At 31.7% G+C, this 21,920-nt stretch overlaps 2 protein-coding genes across 2 annotated transcripts in view; both read right to left on the reverse strand.

Moving 5' to 3' along the window:
• The window catches only part of LOC133557485 (transmembrane protein 132D-like), a 47,138-nt gene extending 42,402 nt beyond the window's left edge, over positions 1-4,736 (reverse strand). Inside the window, exons 1-2 of the mRNA XM_061907960.1 lie at positions 4,457-4,736; positions 1,685-2,573 (exon numbers count right to left, since the gene is read on the reverse strand). Of these exons, the coding sequence (XP_061763944.1) occupies positions 1,685-2,573; positions 4,457-4,520 (953 nt within the window). The 5' untranslated portion in view covers positions 4,521-4,736. The remainder of the gene's footprint in view (positions 1-1,684; positions 2,574-4,456) is intronic.
• A 13,058-nt stretch (positions 4,737-17,794) lies between these two features.
• The window catches only part of rimbp2a (RIMS binding protein 2a), a gene marked incomplete at its 5' end in the record, with an annotated part of 62,121 nt that continues 57,995 nt past the window's right edge, over positions 17,795-21,920 (reverse strand). The window contains one exon of the mRNA XM_061907395.1: positions 17,795-19,817. Coding sequence (XP_061763379.1) covers positions 19,581-19,817 — 237 coding nt within the window. The remainder of the gene's footprint in view (positions 19,818-21,920) is intronic.

A 21,920-nucleotide genomic window follows, 5' to 3' on the forward strand; every position in this document is an offset into this window, starting at 1 on the left:
ACCGATCCGCCTGTCGATCTCACCATCCACTCTTCCCTCACTCGTGAACAAGACTCCGAGGTACTTGAACTCCTCCACTTGGGGGCAGGGTCTCCTCCCCAACCCGGAGATGACCTTCCATCCTTTTCCGGGCGAGAACCATGGACTCGGACATGAAGGTCACTTAACACTCTGCTGCGAACCGATCCAGTGAGAGCTGAAAATCCTGGCCAGGTGAAGCCATCAGGACCCCATCATCTGCTAAAAGCAGGGACCTAATCCTGCAGCCACCAAACCGGAGCCCCTTAACGCCCTGACTGCGCCTAGAAATTCTGTCCATAAAGGTTATGAACAGACTTGGTGACAAGCGGAGCGGTGCCAGTGGTAATACGAGAGTAACAAATGGAGGAAGAAGAACTAATTACTAAGAAAAACAGCACAGGGTCCATCGCCTGGGGGTGGTTTGGCTTCAAGCGGGAAGATGTTGAACAGGCAACCGTAATATGTTAAGTATGCGGCAAAAGCGTTGCTACAAAAAGAAGCAGCACAACTAATTTGTACCATTTTTGGAAAAGTTACCCGCTAGAGAATGAAAAGGGCTTGAAACTCCGCATGTCAACATTGCGGCCGGTGCTACACCAAAAAAATGCCGTAGCAATTTGCACATCAACGCCGTATGAAAAAAATTTTGGGAATTTCGAGAAAACCAAACATTTTTGAAAATATTGATACTAGCACAATTGTCCTAAATTATATAAATAAGTTTGAATTTTTGGAATTGGTTGAAAATGTTTCACCTATTTGGGAATACCTGGAATTTTGGACAAAACGGGAATTTGTAGGGAAAAAAAAAACTAACTTTTTTTGTTCCAACTGAGAGGAATGTTTTGATAGTTCAATGGTTGGATTTGGTTGAAAAATGTGGACTGGGAAATTTTTTGGGAAAGACGTAAAAATAGGGCTAGGGAAAACCGGGAATTTTTGGAATTCATGGAATTGTATTAACTTGGAAAATGTTAGTTTGATTTTCCAAGTTGAGTGGAGTGTGTGGATAGTGGAACGGTTCAAATCGGATGAATAATGTGGGATATGAAGTAGATTGTATAATGCTCAGTCATTGTCAATGGGGAGAAATTCCTGGAAATCCCGGAAAACCGTGAATTTTGGGATAGGAAAAAATCATTATGCCTTCAATATCTCGGAAGAGTAGTGTGTGTGTGGATGGTTGAAAGGTCAAAATCGGGTAAAAAAAAATGCCGCAACATTTTGAAAATTGAAGGCATTGTATAACTATGAATATGTCCATACATTTGAATGGGAATTTCCTGGAAATTTTGGGAAAACTTTTTTGAAAATATTTGCACAATTGTCCTAGACGATATAATGGTGGAACGGTTCCAAAGAGGTGAGAAATGCGGGGAGTTGTGCTTGTTTGAAAAGTGGCCCATTTGTCTGGGTAGTCTGTGATATTTTTGATACTTGACCGATTCCGATTCGATGATTGATGATTGATGATTGATTGGTGTAGACCAACACACACAACTAAGGAGTCAACAAAGACAAAGTTCTCCAAGTGCCGACTCGACTTGTGACGAGTTATCTTGGACTGACTCGACTTTTCTTCAAGACCTTCTGACAGGCGATCTTGGACAAGCAATGAAAGCGTTTATTTGTGAAACTTCACTTTGAGAAAATCCTGACATACCTGAGCGTGAACGTCTCCAAGGTGGAGGTGCCGGCCAGGAAGACGTTAAACGTTGCCGTATTGTTGGTCTTCAAGGGCTTGGAGGAGGTCTGGATGACCACAGCACCCCCTAGTCTTAGACGGAAAAAGGCTGGGTGGCCAGGTGGACTTTGGAGCAGGGTCACGCTTCCGATTCTCCTCATGGGAGTCCCCGTCCCATCGTGAACCCCGCCTCTCCCAGCCCGTTGCAGGCTGTCCTGAGGCACGCACTGTCCCGTGCGGTCCCTTCGACTCTGGAAGTAGACCTCCACAAGGTTCTCCTGGACTCCTTTGTCAGGGTTGCTTCTTCCGGTTTCTTTGCTGGAGCTGCCGGCCGGATTGGACAGGCTGAACCACGCGGGTTCTGGGTTTAGCTGCGCCACACAGAATCCACCGGGAGACACCAAGCACGACCCGCGGACTTCCCTGGTCCCCCAAAAGGCGTACGCCGTCACACAGTGAGCTCTGTCCTTCTCCGTTCTCATCCGGTCTTCATCAGACTTCCCCTCGACCTCGGCTTCGGCAGGCATGTGGAAGAGGATCCTAGCGGTTGGGGACGAGGCGCGCACCTGGCGGCCCACGATGACGGGCAGGATCTTGCGCCCGCCGAGGAGCAGGTCTGGCGCAATGGGGGCGTCCACGGTCAGTGAACCAAAGGAGGCGTTGACAGTTGGTTGAAGAAGACCGGGACTTGAATCGGTGATGAGGAACGTCTGAATGTGAGTCTTCAGGCTGGAGTTGCCCTGAGAACTGGGAGAGTGCTGCCTCAGAAGCACGTGGTCCACGTTGAGCACCTGGAAATTGACTGTGGGGTAAACAGGAAGTGGAACTGAAGGTTGTGGATCTTCAGAAACAAGTTGGCTTTCAACATCTGGGGGAGGAAGAGAGAGAAATAGTATTAGTTAGCCCATGTAGGGGCGCCCCCCTATGGGCTGGGGTTTGAAAAGCATAATCCTGTGAAGCAAGTAGCAAATAAGAGTGGAAAATTATCTCAGAAACATAATAATAACAATCATTAATATTATTGTATTATCAAAATAATAACACATAAATCATTGTTTTCCATCCATCCATTTCCTACCGAAGTAGACCGTGGATAAGAGTCCACCTCATGACAGGGCCAACACAGACAACATTCACACACTCGGGACCATTTAGTGTTGACAATCAACCTATCAGGTGCATGTCTTTGGAGGAGAGAGGAAGCCGGAGTACTAAGAGAGAACCCACACTGTCATGGGGAGAACAAGCAAACGCCATACAGAAAAGACCTTGAACCCAAAACCTATATATATGTGTATATATATATATATATATATATATATATATATATATATATATGCGTATATATGTATATATATATGCATATACATATGCATATATATACATGCATATACATATGCATATATATACATATGCATATATATATACGTATATATATATATATATATATATATATATATATACATGCATATATATATATGCATATATATATATATATATATATATATATATATATATATATGCATATGTATGTGCATATGTGTGTATATATATATATGCATATATATACATATATATATATATGTATATATATGAATATATATATATATATACATATATATATATATATATATTCATATACATGCATATATATACATATATATATATATATGCATATATATATATATTCATATATATGCATATATATATATACATATATATATTAATATATATGCATATATATTCATATATATATGCATATATATATGCATATATATGCATATATATGTATATATACATATATGCATCTATATGCATATATATAGATATATGCATATATATGCATATATATATATGCATATATATACATATATATATATATATATATGCATATATATATATATATATATATATATATATATATGTACGTGTATATATGTGTTTACATATATGTATATATATATATATATATATATACATACATATATATACGTGTGTGTATGTATATATGTACAAACATTAATATATTTATTATCATATTATGTTATACATATATACATATGTGTGTATTTATATGTGTGTATATGTATATATTTGTACATATATGCATATATACATATATATGTATATATATTTACACATATACACATATATATCATGACACACATATATGTATATATACAAACATATATATTTATACATATGTACACATAAACATATATATATATACACACACACATACACACAAGGTATATTGATTGGTATATTCCTTTTCTTCTTTGGTATCTGTTGAATGGTTAATGTTAGTAAACATTCTCCTTTCATACAGTAACTCCTCCTCTTTATTTTTGCTTGTCTTTTTGTTTATGTTTTAGGATCCCCTTCACTTCTGTGATTATGCACTTTAGTGAAATTAATTACAAACGTAACACAACTTTTTTTTTTTAATTGCAAAAACGTTGCAACGTTCTATTAAAAAATATCCCTTTTTTTGTTAAAAATTAAAATGATTAGTGCTGCAATACAACCAGGATGTGCAACAATAATACTCACAAATAAATACATTCAGATGTAATGTTTGAAGTAGGTTTTTTTTTTTTGTCATGCCTTAGGCATGTGCCTTTTACAAATATAATCATCAGCATGGCATGTTGCTATTTTCCAAATGCACAACAAAGACTGTTGCTGTAAAAAAGACTTGATGCAAAGTGTCCTACTGATGGTGCAAACAGTAAAACCATGAACACTCACCCTGTGTTGTCAGCACGGCAGCTGTCGCCACCACACACGCCACACACCACGCGACCTTCAGCATCTTGCCTGCAGATGTGGAAAATGATGTCAAAGAAATGCAGTCTGCAAGTTTGCTCTCATTGTAGAAAAACAAATAAATAAAACAGTCTTCAAAAAAGGTTTCCTCGTTGCAGGTGAGGACTTTTCTTCTTGCTGGGACAAAAAGTGTGATTCCACGGGACAGCAGCAGACAGGACGACGGTGGCGGAGTCAGTGAGCGTGTGTGAGATTAGTGACCAGCACGTGGTCCAGAAGCAGAGCAGGTCAGAAGGATGATTGATGTGAGGACTGATGAACATGACTCATTGATGATGTCAAATCATGACTTTAATATTTAATAATATCTTAAATCATGACTTGAATTTTTAACAATATCACTTTACTTCTGGATAATATATTCATCATCTTCATTTGATTGCATCCTTCTAATATGCTTTTTAGTCAAGTTGTTCTCATTTACAGTACATTCTGCAGGACCACCTGTATGCATATTAATATGTGTACTATACATTTACAGTACATACTGCAGTATCAACTATACTGTATGCATATTAATATATTGTACACATGTTGTATTTAAAGGTGTACTCAAATGTACATAACCACACTCACATCATCGTTAGCGTGTCATGGTTTGTGTTGCCAGATGTCAGCCTTGCAGTCGCATGTGACAGTGATGATGATGATGATGGGCGTGCATGCAGGTGCACTATATTGTGGCACATTATGAAATGGCCTGTCAAGAGTTGTACGTATCATATTAGCTACACGGGGATTCAAATCTCATATAATAAGTACTTACTTCACATATTCCATCCATCCATTTTCTACCGCTTATTCCCCTTTGGAGGTTGTGGGGGGCGCTGGTGCCTAGCTCAGCTACAACCGTTGTTACATCACATTAATATAAAATATTTATTACTTCACATATTAATAAAACATATTTTTTACTTCACATAATGATATTTAATACATATTACTTCACATATCAATATAACATATTTATTATTTCACATATTAATATAAAATATTTATTGGTTTAAATATTTATATAAAATATATATTTCCTCACATATCAATATAACATATTTATTACTTCACATATTAATATAAAATATTTATTGGTTTAAATATTAATATAAAATATGTATTACTTCACATATCAATACAACACATAAATTAGTTTACATTATAATACAAAATATGCATTCACATTTTAATATATTTATTACTTCACATATTAATGTAAAAATAATAATTACTTTACATTTAATGTAAAATATGTATTACTTTAGGTATTAATACGTATTATTTTACATAATACAATATATTTGTTAATTCACATATTAAAAATATCAATATAACATATTTATTACTTCACAAAATAATATGTTTTACTTCACATAATATAAATAAGGGGAAAAGATGGATGGATTACTTCACATATTAATATAAATAAGCGGAAGATGGATGATGGATGGATGGATGGATGGATGATGGATGGATTACTTCACATATTAATATAAATAAGAGGAAAATGGAAGATTGGATGGATTACTTCACATATTAATATAAATATGTGGAAGAAAATGGATGGATGGATGGATTACTTAACATATTAATATAAATAAGCAGAAGAAGATGGATGGATTATTAAAATATTAATATAAATAAGTGGAAGAAGATGGATGGATGGATGGATTGCTTAACATATTATTATAAATAAGCAGAAGAAGATGGATGGATTATTGAAATATTAATATAAATAAGTGGAAGAAGATGGATGGATGGATGGATGGATTACTTAACATATAATTATAAATAAGCAGAAGAAGATGGATGGATTATTGAAATATTAATATAAATAAGTGGAAGAAGATGGATGGATGGATGGATGGATTACTTAACATATAATTATAAATAAGCAGAAGAAGATGTATGGATGGATTACTTCACATATTAATATAAATAATTGGAAGAAGATGGATGATGGATGGATGGATGCATTACTTCACCTATTAATATAGAATACGCATTACTTCACATTCACAGGTCTACTATGCTACTGTACTTATTAAATATTTAGGCCTGCTACACTACTGTATTTTAATGGTGCCATTATGGTGGTACCTAATGAATACTTAGGTCTACTATGCTACTGTATTTTAATGTTAATTATGGTGGTACTTAATGAATACTTGGGCCTACTACACTACTATATTTTAATGTTGTCATTATGATGGTACTTAATGAATACTTAGACCTACTATGCTGTTGTATTTTAATGTTGTCATTATGGTGGTACTTAATGAATACTTGGGTCTACTACACTGCTGTATTTTAATGATAATTATGGTGGTACTTAATGAATACTTGGGCCTACTATGCTACTATATTTTAATGTTGTCATTATGGTGGTACTTAATGAATACTTAGACCTACTATGCTATTGTATTTTAATGTTGTCATTATGGTGGTACTTAATGAATACTTGGGTCTACTACACTCCTGTATTTTAATGTTGTCATTATGGTGGTACTTAATGAATACTTGGGTCTACTACACTCCTGTATTTTAATGTTGTCATTATGACGGTTCTTAATGAATACTTGGGTCTACTATGCTACTGTATTTTAATGTTGTCATCATGGTGGTACTTAATGAATACTTGGGCCTGCTACGCAACTGTATTCTAATGTTGGTCATTATGGTGGTACTTAATGAATACTTGGGTCTACTATGCTACTGTATTTTAATGTTGTCATTAAGACGGTTCTTAATGAATACTTGGGTCTACTATACTACTGTATTTTTAATGTTGTCATTATGGTGGTACTTAATGAATACTTAGGCCTTCTACACTACAGTATTTTAATGTTCTCATTATGGTGGTACTTAATGAATACTTGGGTCTAATACACTGCTGTATTTTAATGTTGTCAATATGACGGTTCTTAATGAATACTTAAGCCTACTCCATACTGTATTTTTAATGTTGTCATTATGGTGGTACCTAATGAATACTTAGGCCTACTACACTGCTGTATTTTAATGTTGGTCATTATGACGGTACTTAATGAATAATTACACCTACTATGCCATTGTATTTTAATGTTATCATTATGGTGGTACTTGATGAATACTTAGGTCTACTATGCTACTGTATTTTAATGTTAATTATGGTGGTACTTAATGAATACTCGGGCCTACTACGCTACTGTATTTTAATGTTGTCATCATGGTGGTACTTAATGAATAATTAGACCTACTATGCTATTGTATTTTAATGTTGTCATTATGGTGGTACTTGATGAATACTTAGGTCTACTATGGTACTGTATTGTAATGTTAATTATGGTGGTACTTAATGAATACTTGGGCCTACTACACTACTGTATTCTAATGTTGCTCATTATGGTGGTACTTAATGAATACTTAGGCCTACTACATACTGTATTTTAATGTTGTCATTATGGTGGTACTTAATGAATACTTAGGCCTACTACACTACTGTATTCTAATGTTGTCATTATTGTGGTACTTAATGAATACTTGGCCCTACTACACTACTGTATTCTAATGTTGGTACTTAATGAATACTTACGTCTACTACGCTAATTTATTTTAATGTTGGTCATTAAGGTGGTACTTGTTTTCTGAGGTTTGAGAACCATTCATGCAACATGACAACATGCTAAATGTTCTCGTACGCTGTGTTTGTGTACCCGTGTTTGTGTGTTTGTTTAAATGACATGAATCAGTTGAAGGATATTTGTTTCCCCTCTCAGGACTTTGACAAACATCCAAAAAAAAGACATGATGAAAAATGGTCACAAAGTCGCACACAGAAGAGAAACACACAAAGTAACAACTCAAGTAGAAAGTATATATTGATATTAGTGCAAACACAACACAAATACCTCTACTCTCCTTGGTGTGTGGCCTAGTCGTTGCCATGGAGATGGAAGTGGGAGACTCTGATGTCAACCACCTGCCTCATGACATGCCAGTGGGGGGATCTGCTGTCCTCAAGTGGTCAAAAGGTGTACTGCATGTTATTTTCTCTCGGAAATATCTCCTTTAATTTGATTCTCAAAGTGTTTTTGTGTCGCGTCATCACACCCAGACTTCATCACTGCGGTATTTTTTAGTTGGGCTGACAAAGAGCACACAAGTGCAGTGGAATTACTTTTTAGGTTCTGCTGGAGAAACTTTTCAAACCGTCTAAAATGAGACTCCAGGAACGTGTTGGTATTGAATCCGTGACAACAGACTGTTTGTCACCCCTCGGCTGAGAGTTCATTTTCAGGAAATACAACTCAGATTTGAAAAATAAATACATCAGAAGTTGTTTAAAAAATAAATAAATAGAAAAACATTTCCAATCACACATTTAAAAACGCTGGGTAAATTTGGTAACCCAATTTATGGGTTGCTAGTGTTAAATGTTGGAGTATTTTTTATGAAGAGCAACCCATTTTTTGGGTTACAGGGGTCTTTACTTAATTTTGGGGTTTTCAAGATGATGAACCACTTTTGGGTTGTTTTTCAATGAGTACTAACATTTTAAATGCAGTACTAATATTTTCAATGTGGTCCTAACATTTTAAAAGCAGTACTAAGATTTTAAATGCAGTACCATTTTAAATGCAGTACTATTTTTTTTCAATGCAGTACTAATATTTTAAATGCAGTACTAACATTTTAAAAGCAGTGCTAATATTTTCTATACAGTACTAATATTTTAAAAGCAGTACTAACAATTTAAATGCAGTACTAACAATTTGAATTTAGTACTAAGATTTCAAAATCAGTGCTAATATTTTCAATACAGAACCAATTTTTTAAAAGCCATCCTAACATTTTAAATGCAGTAATAATATTTTAAATGCAGTACCAACATTTTAAAATCAGCACTAATATTTTCAATACAGTACCATCATTTTCAATGCAGTACTAATATTTTAAAATCAGTACTAACATTTTAAATGCAGTACTAATATCATCAATGCAGTACTAATATTTTAAATGCGGTACTAACATTTTAAATGCAGTACGGACATTTGCAATGCAGTACTAATATTTTAAATGCAGTACTAACATTTTAAATGCAGTACTAATATTTTCAATACAATATTAACATTTCAAAAGCAGTACTAATATTTTCAATGCTGTACTAAAATTTTAAATGGTGTAATAATACTTTAAATGAAGTACTAACATTTTAAAAGTAGTACTATGTTAAAAGCAGTACTAACATTTTAAATGCAGTACCAACATTTTAAAAGCAGTACTAATATTTTCAATACAGTACCATCATGTTCAATGCAGTACTAATATTTTAAAAGCAGTACTAATATTTTAAATGCAGTACTAACATCATCAATACACTACTAATATTTTAAATGCAGTACCGACATTTTAAAAGCAGTACTACTATTTTCATTACAGTTCCATCATTTTAAATGCAGTACTAATATTTTAAATGCAGTACTAACATTTTAAAAGCAGTGCTAATATTTTCAATGCAGTACTAGTATTTTAAAAGCGGTACTAACAATTTAAATGTGGTACTAAGATTTTAAAATCAGTGCTAATATTTTCAATACAGTACCAATTTTTTAAAAGCCGTACTAACATTTTAAATGCAGTAATAATATTTTAAATGCAGTACCAACATTTTAAAATCAGTACTAATACTTTCAATACAGTACCATAATTTTCAATGCAGTACTAATATTTTAAAATCAGTTCTAACATTTTAAATGCAGTACTAATATCATCAATGCAGTACTAATATTTTAAATGCGGTACTAACATTTTAAATGCAGTACGGACATTTGCAATGCAGTACTAACATTTTAAATGCAGTACTAATATTTTCAATACAATATTAACATTTCAAAAGCAGTACTAATATTTTCAATGCTGTACTAAAATTTTAAATGGTGTAATAATACTTTAAATGAAGTACTAACATTTTAAAAGTAGTACTATGTTAAAAGCAGTACTAACATTTTAAATGCAGTACCAACATTTTAAAAGCAGTACTAATATTTTCAATACAGTACCATCATTTTCAATGCAGTACTAATATTTTAAAATCAGTTCTAACATTTTAAATGCAGTACTAATATCATCAATACAGTACTAATATTTTAAATGCAATACCGACATTTTAAAAGCAGTACTACTATTTTCATTACAGTACCATCATTTTAAATGCAGTACTAATATCATCAATACAGTACTAATATTTTAAATGCAGTACCGACATTTTAAAAGCAGTACTACTATTTTCAATACAGTACCATCATTTTAAATGCAGTAGTAATATTTTAAAGCAGTACTAACATCTTAAATGCAGTACTAATATCATCAATACAGTACTAATATTTTAAATGAAGTACCGACATTTTAAAAGCAGTACTACTATTTTCATTACAGTTCCATCATTTTATATGCAGTACTAACATTTTAAAAGCAGTGCTAATATTTTCAATGCAGTACTAGTATTTTAAAAGCAGTACTAACAATTTAAATGCAGTACTAAGATTTTAAAATCAGTGCTAATATTTTCAATACAGTACCAATTTTTTAAAAGCCGTACTAACATTTTAAATGCAGTATTAATATTTTAAATGTAGTACCAACATTTTAAAATCAGTACTAATATTTTCAATACAGTACCATAATTTTCAATGCAATACTAATATTTTAAAATCTGTACTAACATTTTAAATGCAGTACTAATATCATCAATGCAGTACTAATATTTTAAATGCGGTACTAACATTTTAAATGCAGTACGGACATTTTCAATGCAGTACTAATATCATCACTGCAGTACTAATATTTTAAAAGCAGAATTAACATTTTAAATGCAGTACTAACATTTTAAATGCAGTACTAATATTTTAAAAGCAGAATTAACATTTTAAATGCAGTACCAACATTTTCAATGCAGTACTAATATTTTAAAATCAGTACTAACATTTTAAATGCAGTACTAATATCATCAATGCAGTACTAATATTTTAAATGCGGTACTAACATTTTAAATGCAGTACGGACATTTGCAATGCAGTACTAATATTTTAAATGCAGTACTAATATTTTCAATACAATATTAACATTTCAAAAGCAGTACTAATATTTTCAATGCTGTACTAACATTTTAAATGGAGTAATAATACTTTAAATGAAGTACTAACATTTTAAAAGTAGTACTATGTTAAAAGCAGTACTAACATTTTAAATGCAGTACCAACATTTTAAAAGCAGTACTAATATTTTCAAAACAGTACCATCATTTTCAATGCAGTACTAATATTTTAAAAGCAGTACTAACATTTTAAATGCAGTACTAATATCATCAATACACTACTAATATTTTAAATGCAGTACCGACATTTTAAAAGCAGTACTACTATTTTCAATACAGTACCATCATTTTAAATGCAGTACTAATATTTTAAAAGCAGTATTAACATTTTAAATGCTGTACTATCATCATCAATACACTACTAATATTTTAAATGCAGTACCGACATTTTAAAAGCAGTACTATTATTTTCATTACAGTTCCATCATTTTAAATGCAGTACTAATATTTTAAATGCAGTACTAACATTTTAAAAGCAGTGCTAATATTTTCAATGCAGTACTAATATTTTAAAAGCAGTACTAACAATTGAAATGCAGTACTAAGATTTTAAAATCAATGCTAATATTTTCAATACAGTACCATTTTTTTAAAAGCCGTACTAACATTTTAAATGCAGTACCAACATTTTAAAATCAGTACTAATATTTTCAATACAGTACTAATATTTCAAATGCGGTACTAACATTTTAAATGCAGTACGGACATTTGCAATGCAGTACTAACATTTTAAATGCAGTACTAACATTTTAAATGCAGTACTAACATTTTAAATGCAGTACTAATATTTTCAATACAATATTAACATTTCAAAAGCAGTACTAATATTTTCAATGCTGTACTAACATTTTAAATGGAGTAATAATACTTTAAATGAAGTACTAACATTTTAAAAGTAGTACTATGTTAAAAGCAGTACTAACATTTTAAATGCAGTACCAACATTTAAAAAGCAGTACTAATATTTTCAAAACAGTACCATCATTTTCAATGCAGTACTAATATTTTAAAAGCAGTACTAACATTTTAAATGCAGTACTAATATCATCAATACAGTACTAATATTTTAAATGCAGTACTAATATTTTAAATGCAGTACCGACATTTTAAAAGCAGTACTACTATTTTGAATACAGTACCATCATTTTAAATGCAAAACTAATATTTTAAAAGCAGTACTAACATTTTAAATGCAGTACTAATATCATCAATACACTACTAATATTTTAAATGCAGTACCGACATTTTAAAAGCAGTACTACTATTTTCATTACAGTTCCATCATTTTAAATGCAGTACTAATATTTTAAATGCAGTACTAACATTTTAAAAGCAGTGCTAATATTTTCAATGCAGTACTAGTGTTTTAAAAGCAGTACTAACAATTTAAATGCAGTACTAAGATTTTAAAGTCAGTGCTAATATTTTCAATACAGTACCAATTTTTTAAAAGCCGTACTAACATTTTAAATGCAGTACCAACATTTTAAAATCAGTACTAATATTTTCAATACAGTACTAATATTTCAAATGCAGTACTAACATTTTAAATGCAGTACTAACATTTTCAATACAATATTAACATTTCAAAAGCAGTACTAATATTTTCAATGCTGTACTAACATTTTAAATGGAGTAATAATACTTTAAATGAAGTACTAACATTTTAAAAGTAGTACTATGTTAAAAGCAGTACTAACATTTTAAATGCAGTACCAACATTTTAAAAGCAGTACTAATATTTTCAAAACAGTACCATCATTTTCAATGCAGTACTAATATTTTAAAAGCAGTACTAACATTTTAAATGCAGTACTAATATCATCAATACACTACTAATATTTTAAATGCAGTACCGACATTTTAAAAGCAGTACTACTATTTTCAATACAGTACCATCATTTTAAATGCAGTACTAATATTTTAAAAGCAGTATTAACATTTTAAATGCTGTACTATCATCATCAATACACTACTAATATTTTAAATGCAGTACCGACATTTTAAAAGCAGTACTACTATTTTCAATACAGTACCATCATTTTAAATGCAGTACTAATATTTTAAAAGCAGTATTAACATTTTAAATGCAGTACTAATATCATCAATACACTACTAATATTTTAAATGCAGTACCGACATTTTAAAAGAAGTACTACTATTTTCATTACAGTTCCATCATTTTAAATGCAGTACTAATATTTTAAATGCAGTACTAACATTTTAAAAGCAGTGCTAATATTTTCAATGCAGTACTAGTATTTTAAAAGCAGTACTAACAATTTAAATGCAGTACTAAGATTTTAAAGTCAGTGCTAATATTTTCAATACAGTACCAATTTTTTAAAAGCCGTACTAACATTTTAAATGCAGTATTAATATTTTAAATGCAGTACCAACATTTTAAGATCAGTACTAATATTTTCAATACCGTACCATAATTTTCAATGCAGTACTAATATTTTAAAATAAGTACTAACATTTTAAATGCAGTACTAATATCATCAATGCAGTACTAATATTTTAAATGCGGTTCTAACATTTGGAATGCAGTACTAATATTTTAAATGCAGTACTAACATTTTAAATGCAGTACTAACATTTTAAATGCAGTACTAATATCATCACTGCAGTACTAATATTGTAAAAGCAGAATTAACATTTTAAATGCAGTACTAATATTTTAAATGCAGTACCAACATTTGAAAAGCAGTACTAGTATTTTCAATACAGTGCCATCATTTTAAATGCAGTACTAATATTTTAAAAGCAGTACTAACATTTTAAATGCAGTACTAATATTTTAAATGCAGTACCAACATTTGAAAAGCAGTACTAGTATTTTCAATACAGTGCCATCATTTTAAATGCAGTACTAATATTTTAAAAGCAGTACTAACATTTTAAATGCAGTACTGATATTTTAAATGCAGGACCGACATTTTAAAAGCAGTACTAGTATTTTCAATACAGTACCATCATTTTAAATGCAGTACTAATATTTTAAATGCAGTAGGGACATTTGCAATGCATTACTAATATTTTCAATGCAGTACAAATATCATCAATGCAATACTAATATTTTCAATACAGTATTAACATTACAAAAGCAGTACTAATATTTCCAATACAGTACTAATATCTTAAAAGCAGTACTAACGTTTTAAATGCAGTACTAATATTTTAAATGCAGTACAAACATTTTCAAAGCAGTACTAATATTTTAAATGCAGTACTAACATTAAAAATGCAGTACTAATATGTTCAATAGAGTACTATCATTTTAAATGCAATACTGATATTTTCAATGCAGTACTAATATTTTAAACGCATTACTGACATTTAAAAAGCAGTACTAGCAGTGGGGTGGTATAGCTCGGTTGGTAGAGGGCCGGGCCAGCCATTGTCACCGCCATTGTGTCCTTGGGCAAGACACTTTACCCACCTGCTCCCAGTGCCAACCACACTGGTTTAAATATAAAAAAAAAAAAAAAATTTAGATATTGGGTTTCACTATGTAAAGCGCTTTGAGTCACCTGAGAAAAAGCGCTATATAAATATAATTCACTTCACTTCACTACTAATATTTGCAATGTAGTACTAATATTTTCAACAAATATTCGATTGATATTGACGTCTTCAGCCCCCAAGTCTTGCTGTGACACAAAAATAAAAAGACTTCAAATAAAAGACGGCAACTTTTCTTTTGAAAAATACTTTTTATTTTCAACACAAAAGTCTTAGGAATCATTGATTGGTGATATTTGTCGTGTGTGTGTGTGTGTGTGTGTGTGTGTGTGTGTGTGTGTGTGTGTGTGTGTGTGTGTGTGTGTGTAAGTGAGTGACGAGAAGAAAAGCTTGCTTTGGGAGAATTCACCAGGCCTCCAATTATAAGTTTATATTAGAAGTTGAATAAATATTTTGTGTCTTTGTCATGAAAGCTTTTTTATTTATTTTTTTACAATGAATTTATGGAACAAATTCTTTTTTTAAATTTTGTGAACCAAACGTTTTTTTTGTGGGTTTTTTTTCAAAATGATGCTGACAAATTAATTGTAGAAAAATATGTCAGCTGAATTGGTTTGTTTGAAAATTCAGTTTGTTAAAATTCAGTGTTTAAAAATTTAGTTTTTAAACAACATTTTTGTACAAAACATTTTTTTGACACTGAATTATTTTTATACTGAATTTTTTGCACTCATTTTTTTTTACATTGAATTGTATGGACTACATTTTGTGCACTAAATGTTTTACACTGAAATTTTTTTAACTAATTTTTTTACACTGAATTTTTTGCACTCATTCTTTTACACTGAATGTTGTGCACTAAATGTTTTACACTGAAATGTTTTACACAAATCTTTTACACTTTATTTTGGATTAATTTTTTTTTCAAACACCGAATTTTAATACTACATTTTTTGCACTAAATGTTTTACACTGGATTTAAACAAAGAAATGTGACACACATGTTTTATTCAAGGAAATAAATGGTCACTATCATTAGATTAAATCTGTTCACACAATTCTCACACAAAAAAAAGTATGTTTAAAAAATTAACTTAAACCTCTAAAAGTTTGGTGGTCACATGTGTGGACAGCACCTTTTAGCTCTTATTTCCAAAATTGTGTACACTGCTGAATTGGGGTCTTATGGCCACTTATGTGGACACTTATACTGCCATCTGGTGGTGTCAGAAGAGTATAACATACAATGGAATTTGGAGAAAAATGTGTAAAAATAAGAATTAGCATGTCACTAAACATGAAGTACACATGTGTGTACTTATGGACTAAGTACATAATATCAAAAGATGATTCTTAGTTTTTATTCCAATTAGGGTCCAATAAGCCCAGATAGCAAAGAGAAATTAAAAAGAGTGCATTAAAAATAGTGTGTAAATGTAGAGTGCATAAATGTTCGCTCATTTATTTAGTCTTCATTTCTCGAGTTTTAAAACAGGAAATATTTCTACTTTGATTTTTTCTTTTTTTAACCGTAGAATTTTCAAACACTAAATTTGAACAAACTAAATTGTCAAACATTTTTTTGTACAATGAAATTGTCGGCATCATATAAAAAGGAAAAAAAATATATTTACAAAATTCAACCACTAAATTTTTTGTGTTTAATTATGGATCAAAGTGGTGAAGGGAGCGAAAATACAAGCGGAAGTCAAGATGTTGTTTGGGTTCAAGGCCACTGGGGGGCTTCAAAAGGTTATGATTGTTAGCATGAAGCTATGCTACTGTAGCAGCCAAGAATGACAACAAGCGCTCGTACACTACGACTGTCGCAGTAGCACTTTTGGTGGCTGAGCAAAGCAGGGGTGTCTAAAGTGCGGCCCGGAGCCACATTTTTAAACGGTTAGCATCGTTAGCATTCCGATATAGGCATGCTAGCCTTTTTTTGTGTGCGTTCTAGTTTTGCAGGTATATGATACCTGCTAGCATGCTAACATCGGTATGCTTGCTTCTCTTGTTTCTGGAGGTATACGCCTGAGTCGTATTATGGCACTGGATGCATGCTAACGTTAGCATCCTAGCATTTGAAGCTATTTTTTTCAAGTAAACGCCTCAGTCATATTATGGCGCTGGATGCATGCTAATGTTAGCATCCTAGCATTTGAAACTATTTTTTTTTCAAGTACACATCTCAGAGTATTATATTTTGACCCTTGACACATGTTACAGTTAGCATTAGCATGCTATTTTAAACAATTTTTTTTTAGCTAAATTAGCAGGTATACATCTCAGTGTCATATGTTTTGGTATTTCACTAATGCTAACTGTAAGCACACCCTTGTGTGGTGTTCGGGTCTGTGGTACCCGTTTTAATTTTTTTGTTAAATGAAAAATTATACAATTAATAAATTTTTCAAACTGAGAATCACTGACTTTGGCTCGTTTTCTGTGAAGAACATATGTCAGAATACATATTTAATGACCACACACCATACACCCCCCTTACAAATTTCTATTACATATAAGTCTAATCGAAGTGTGGAAATTGATGTTTTGTGTACCACACACACAACCACACACACACACACACACACACACACACACACACACACACACACACACACACACACACACACACACACACACACACACACACACACAACAGCAGACAGCAGGCCTAGACAGGAAAAGGACAGAGTGTAGGCACACAGAACATCAGAAGGTCAAATGTGCGAGAAAATGAGAGCAGACAGTGTTGACAAATAATGTGGAAACTGTTCAGTATTTTAACATAAAACTGTTTGTTAGCATTTCAGTTTGGCTTTGGCTCTTCAGCAGTCACACAACATTTATACCAAAAAACTGCACTTACTAGTTCTTTGAAATAAATCTGTAAATAGTTGTTGTTTTGAAGATGACAACTCGTAGCTAATTTAACGGCCCGCAGCACGATAGTTAGCATTCTAATAATAGAACGCTGGCTTTTTTTTGTGTGCAAATTTTGCAGGTATACACCTTAGCACCAAATGTTTCGTTTATTGACGATTGATACCTGCTAGCATGCTAACGTTAGTATGCTTGCTTCTGTTGTTTTTAATTCATTTTTGGAGGAATACACCTCAGTCGTATTTTGGCACCTTATATATGTTAAAATTAGCATCTTAGCATTTTGAATGCATTTTTTCATGTACACACCTCAGGGCATTATATTTTGGTTTTCTCATACTAACGTTAGCATGCTGGATTTTTTAAGCAAATTTAGCAGATATACACATCACATCATATTTTGATATTTCACGAAAGCTATCTGTAAGCACGCTATTGTTAGCATGTTAATATACTACTGTTAGCCTGCTAGCTTTATAGCTCATATTTTTTGTTACTTGACACTAACTGGCCAGCTTGCTAACGGTTAGCATTTCAGTTTGCCTTTGGCTCTTCAGCAATCACACAACAATTCGACCTAAAACTGCATTTTGTAGTTCTTTGAAATAAATCCGTAAATAGTTGTGGTTTTGAAGATGACAACTCATAGCTAATTTTTTAACGGCCCGCAGCACAATCGTTAGCATTCTAACAATAGAATGCTGACATTTTTATATTTTTTTTGCAAATTTTGCAGGTAAAGCACCAAATGTTTTGTTTATTGACGATTGATACCTGATATCATGCTAAGGTTAGTATGCTTACTTCTGTTGTTTTCAGCTAATTTTGAAGGAATACGCCTCATTCGTATTTTAGCACTTTATACATGTTAAAATTAGCATCTTAGCATTTTGAATGCATTTTTTCATGTACACACCTCAGGGTATTATATTTTGGTTTTCGCATGCTAACGTTAGCATGATAGCTTTTTTAGCTAATTCAGCAGGTATACACATCATATTTTGGTATTTCATTAAAGCTAACTGTAAGCACGCTATTGTTAGCATGTTAACATGCTATTGTCAGCATGCTAGCATTTTTTAGCTCCGATTTAGCCAGCGTGCTAACTGTTAGCATTTCACTTTTACTTTGGCTCTTCAGCATTCAAACAACATTTCTAACTAAATTGCATTTTGTAGTTCTTTGGGAAAAAAAAAAAAAAAAAGTAAATATTGTACTGGTTTCAAAGGTGAAAATTAGCAAAATGGCCGCCACATCCTTTGATTTTTTTTCAGTTATGGCCCTCGGTGGAAAAAGTTTGGGCACCCCTGGATGAAAGTATAAGATATAATACACATGGTAAAGTACATCAAAGTAATCTTTACTTTTGGCACAGTAGAGAGTACTGCTATGTTCATGTACTGCATGTAGTGAGTGTACTGCATGTACTGCATGTAGTGAGTGTACTGCATGTAGTGACTGTACTGCATGTACTGCATGTAGTGCATGTAGTGCATGTACTGCATGTAGTGAGTGTACTGCATGTAGTGAGTGTACTGCATGTAGTGAGTGTACTGCGTCCATGTTCTACTTGGCAGGAGAGAGCCGCTTCAGGAGCTTCTTCCCCTTGGAGAGCAGTCCTTTCTTCTTCTTGTTTGCTAAATCGTGAGTGTCGCAGGGGCCCGGGGAGACGCGCAGGGGGCCCCTGGTGGGGCTGAGTGGCCGCATGGTGCCCGGCAGCAGGGGGCCAACGATGGGGGACGGCGTGCGGACCGGCGTGCGGACTGGCGTGGCAGTGTTGTCCACGGCGTTGTCGATGGCGATCTGAAGAAGAAGAGAGGCGATGGGGGCAAGGAAGCGACACTTTCAACCAAGTGTGAGGTCATCTCTTCGACTTCTTGTGTTATCTCATTATTATCACGATTATTGTTGTTATTATTATTATCATTATTTTTGTTTTTGTTTTTATTATTAATAATATTAGTAGTAGTATTAAATTAGTATTAATATTATTATTATCAATATTATATTATTAGTGAAATTCATGTTATCATTGTTATTATTATTATCAATATTATTTTATTATTACGATTATATAATTATTAGTAGTAGTATTTTTATTGTATCAATCTTATTGTTGGTATTTTTTATTTAATTCTTCTTCTGATTATTATTATATTATTATTCTTAATATATTATGATTATTATTGTTGTATTATTATTTTAATTATATATATATATATATATATATATATATATATATATATATATATATATATATTTATTTATTTGTTGTAACATCCCTTTCTTATCTTTGTTCTAACACCTCTTTCTTACCTTCGTTGTAACATGTATTTATTATCTTTGTTGTAACATTTATTTCTTATCTTTTTTGTAACATCTATTTCTTATCTTTGTTGTAACACCTCTTTCTTACCTTCGTTAAAACATTTATTTCTGATCTTATTTGTAAAATATATTTCTTAACTTTGTTGTAACATGTATTGATTATCTTTGTCGTAACATCTATTTCTTAACTTTGTGACATACCTCTATTATCTTTGTTGTTACATGTATTTCTTATCTCTGTTGTGAAATACATTTTAGTTGTAACATCTCTTTCTAATCTTTGTTGTAACACCTCTTTCTTACCTTTGTTGTAACAAATATCTCTTATCTTTGTTGTAACACATCTTCCTTACCTTTGTTGTAACATGTATTTATTATCTTTGTTGTAACATTTATTTCTTATCTTTGTTGCAACATGTATTTCTTATATTTGTTGTATGATAGATTTGGTATCTTTGTTGTAACATGTATTTATGATCTTTGTTGTAACATATATTTCTTAACTTTGTAACATACGTCTATTATCATTGTTGTAACATCTATTTCTTATCTTTTTTGAAGATTTATTTTGTATCTTTGTTTTAACATCTATTTCTTATTTTTTGTAGTAACATATATTTCTTATCTTTGTTGTAACACCTCTTTCTTATCTTTGTTGTAACACCTCTTTCTTAAATTTGTTGTAACATGTATTTATTACCTTTGTTTAAAAATGTATTTCTTTGTTGTAGCATCTTTCTTATCTTTGTTGTAACATCTCTTTCTTATCTTTGTTGCAACATGTATTTATTATCTTTGTTGTAACACCTCTTTCTTACCTTTGTTGTAACATGTATTTATTATCTTTGTTGTAACATGTATTTCTTATCATTGTTGTAACATGAATTTATTAACTTTGTTATAAAATATATTTTGTATCTTTGTTGTAACATCTATTTCTTAACTTTGTGTTAACATGTATTTATTATCTTGGTTGTAACATCTATTTCTTAACTTTGTTGTAACCTCTATTTCTTAACTTTGTTGTAATATCTATTTCTTAACTTTGTAAAATACGTCTATCTTTGTTGTAACATCTATTTCTTATCTTAGTTGTAAGATTTATTTTGTATCTTTGTTGTAACATCTCTTTCTTATCTTTGTTGTCACATCTCTTTCTTATCGTTGTTGTAACATTTATTTATTATCTTTGTTGTAACATCTATTTCTTAACTTTGTTGCAATACTTATGTTTTATCTTGGTTGTAAAACATATTTGTTATCTTTGTTGTAACATCTCTTTCTTATCTTTGTTGTAACATAAATGTATTATCTTTGTTGTAATATTTATTTTTTATCTTTGTTGTAACATATATTTATTGTCCTTGTTGTAACAATTATTTTTTATCTTTGTTGTAACATCTATTTCTTATTTTCAAAAATAGAAGCTCCGCCTATATTTAGCATATATGTGTCATTGCGTTTGCCTGCACACGCAGCTATTTGATACTCTGTCTATATATGTATATATCCATCCATTTTTCTACTGCTTATTCAATTTGGGGTAGCTGGGGGGCTCTGGTGCCTATCTCAGCTACA

The sequence above is a fragment of the Nerophis ophidion genome, linkage group LG08 (assembly GCF_033978795.1).
Source record: "Nerophis ophidion isolate RoL-2023_Sa linkage group LG08, RoL_Noph_v1.0, whole genome shotgun sequence".
Classification (NCBI taxonomy): Eukaryota; Metazoa; Chordata; class Actinopteri; order Syngnathiformes; family Syngnathidae; genus Nerophis; species Nerophis ophidion.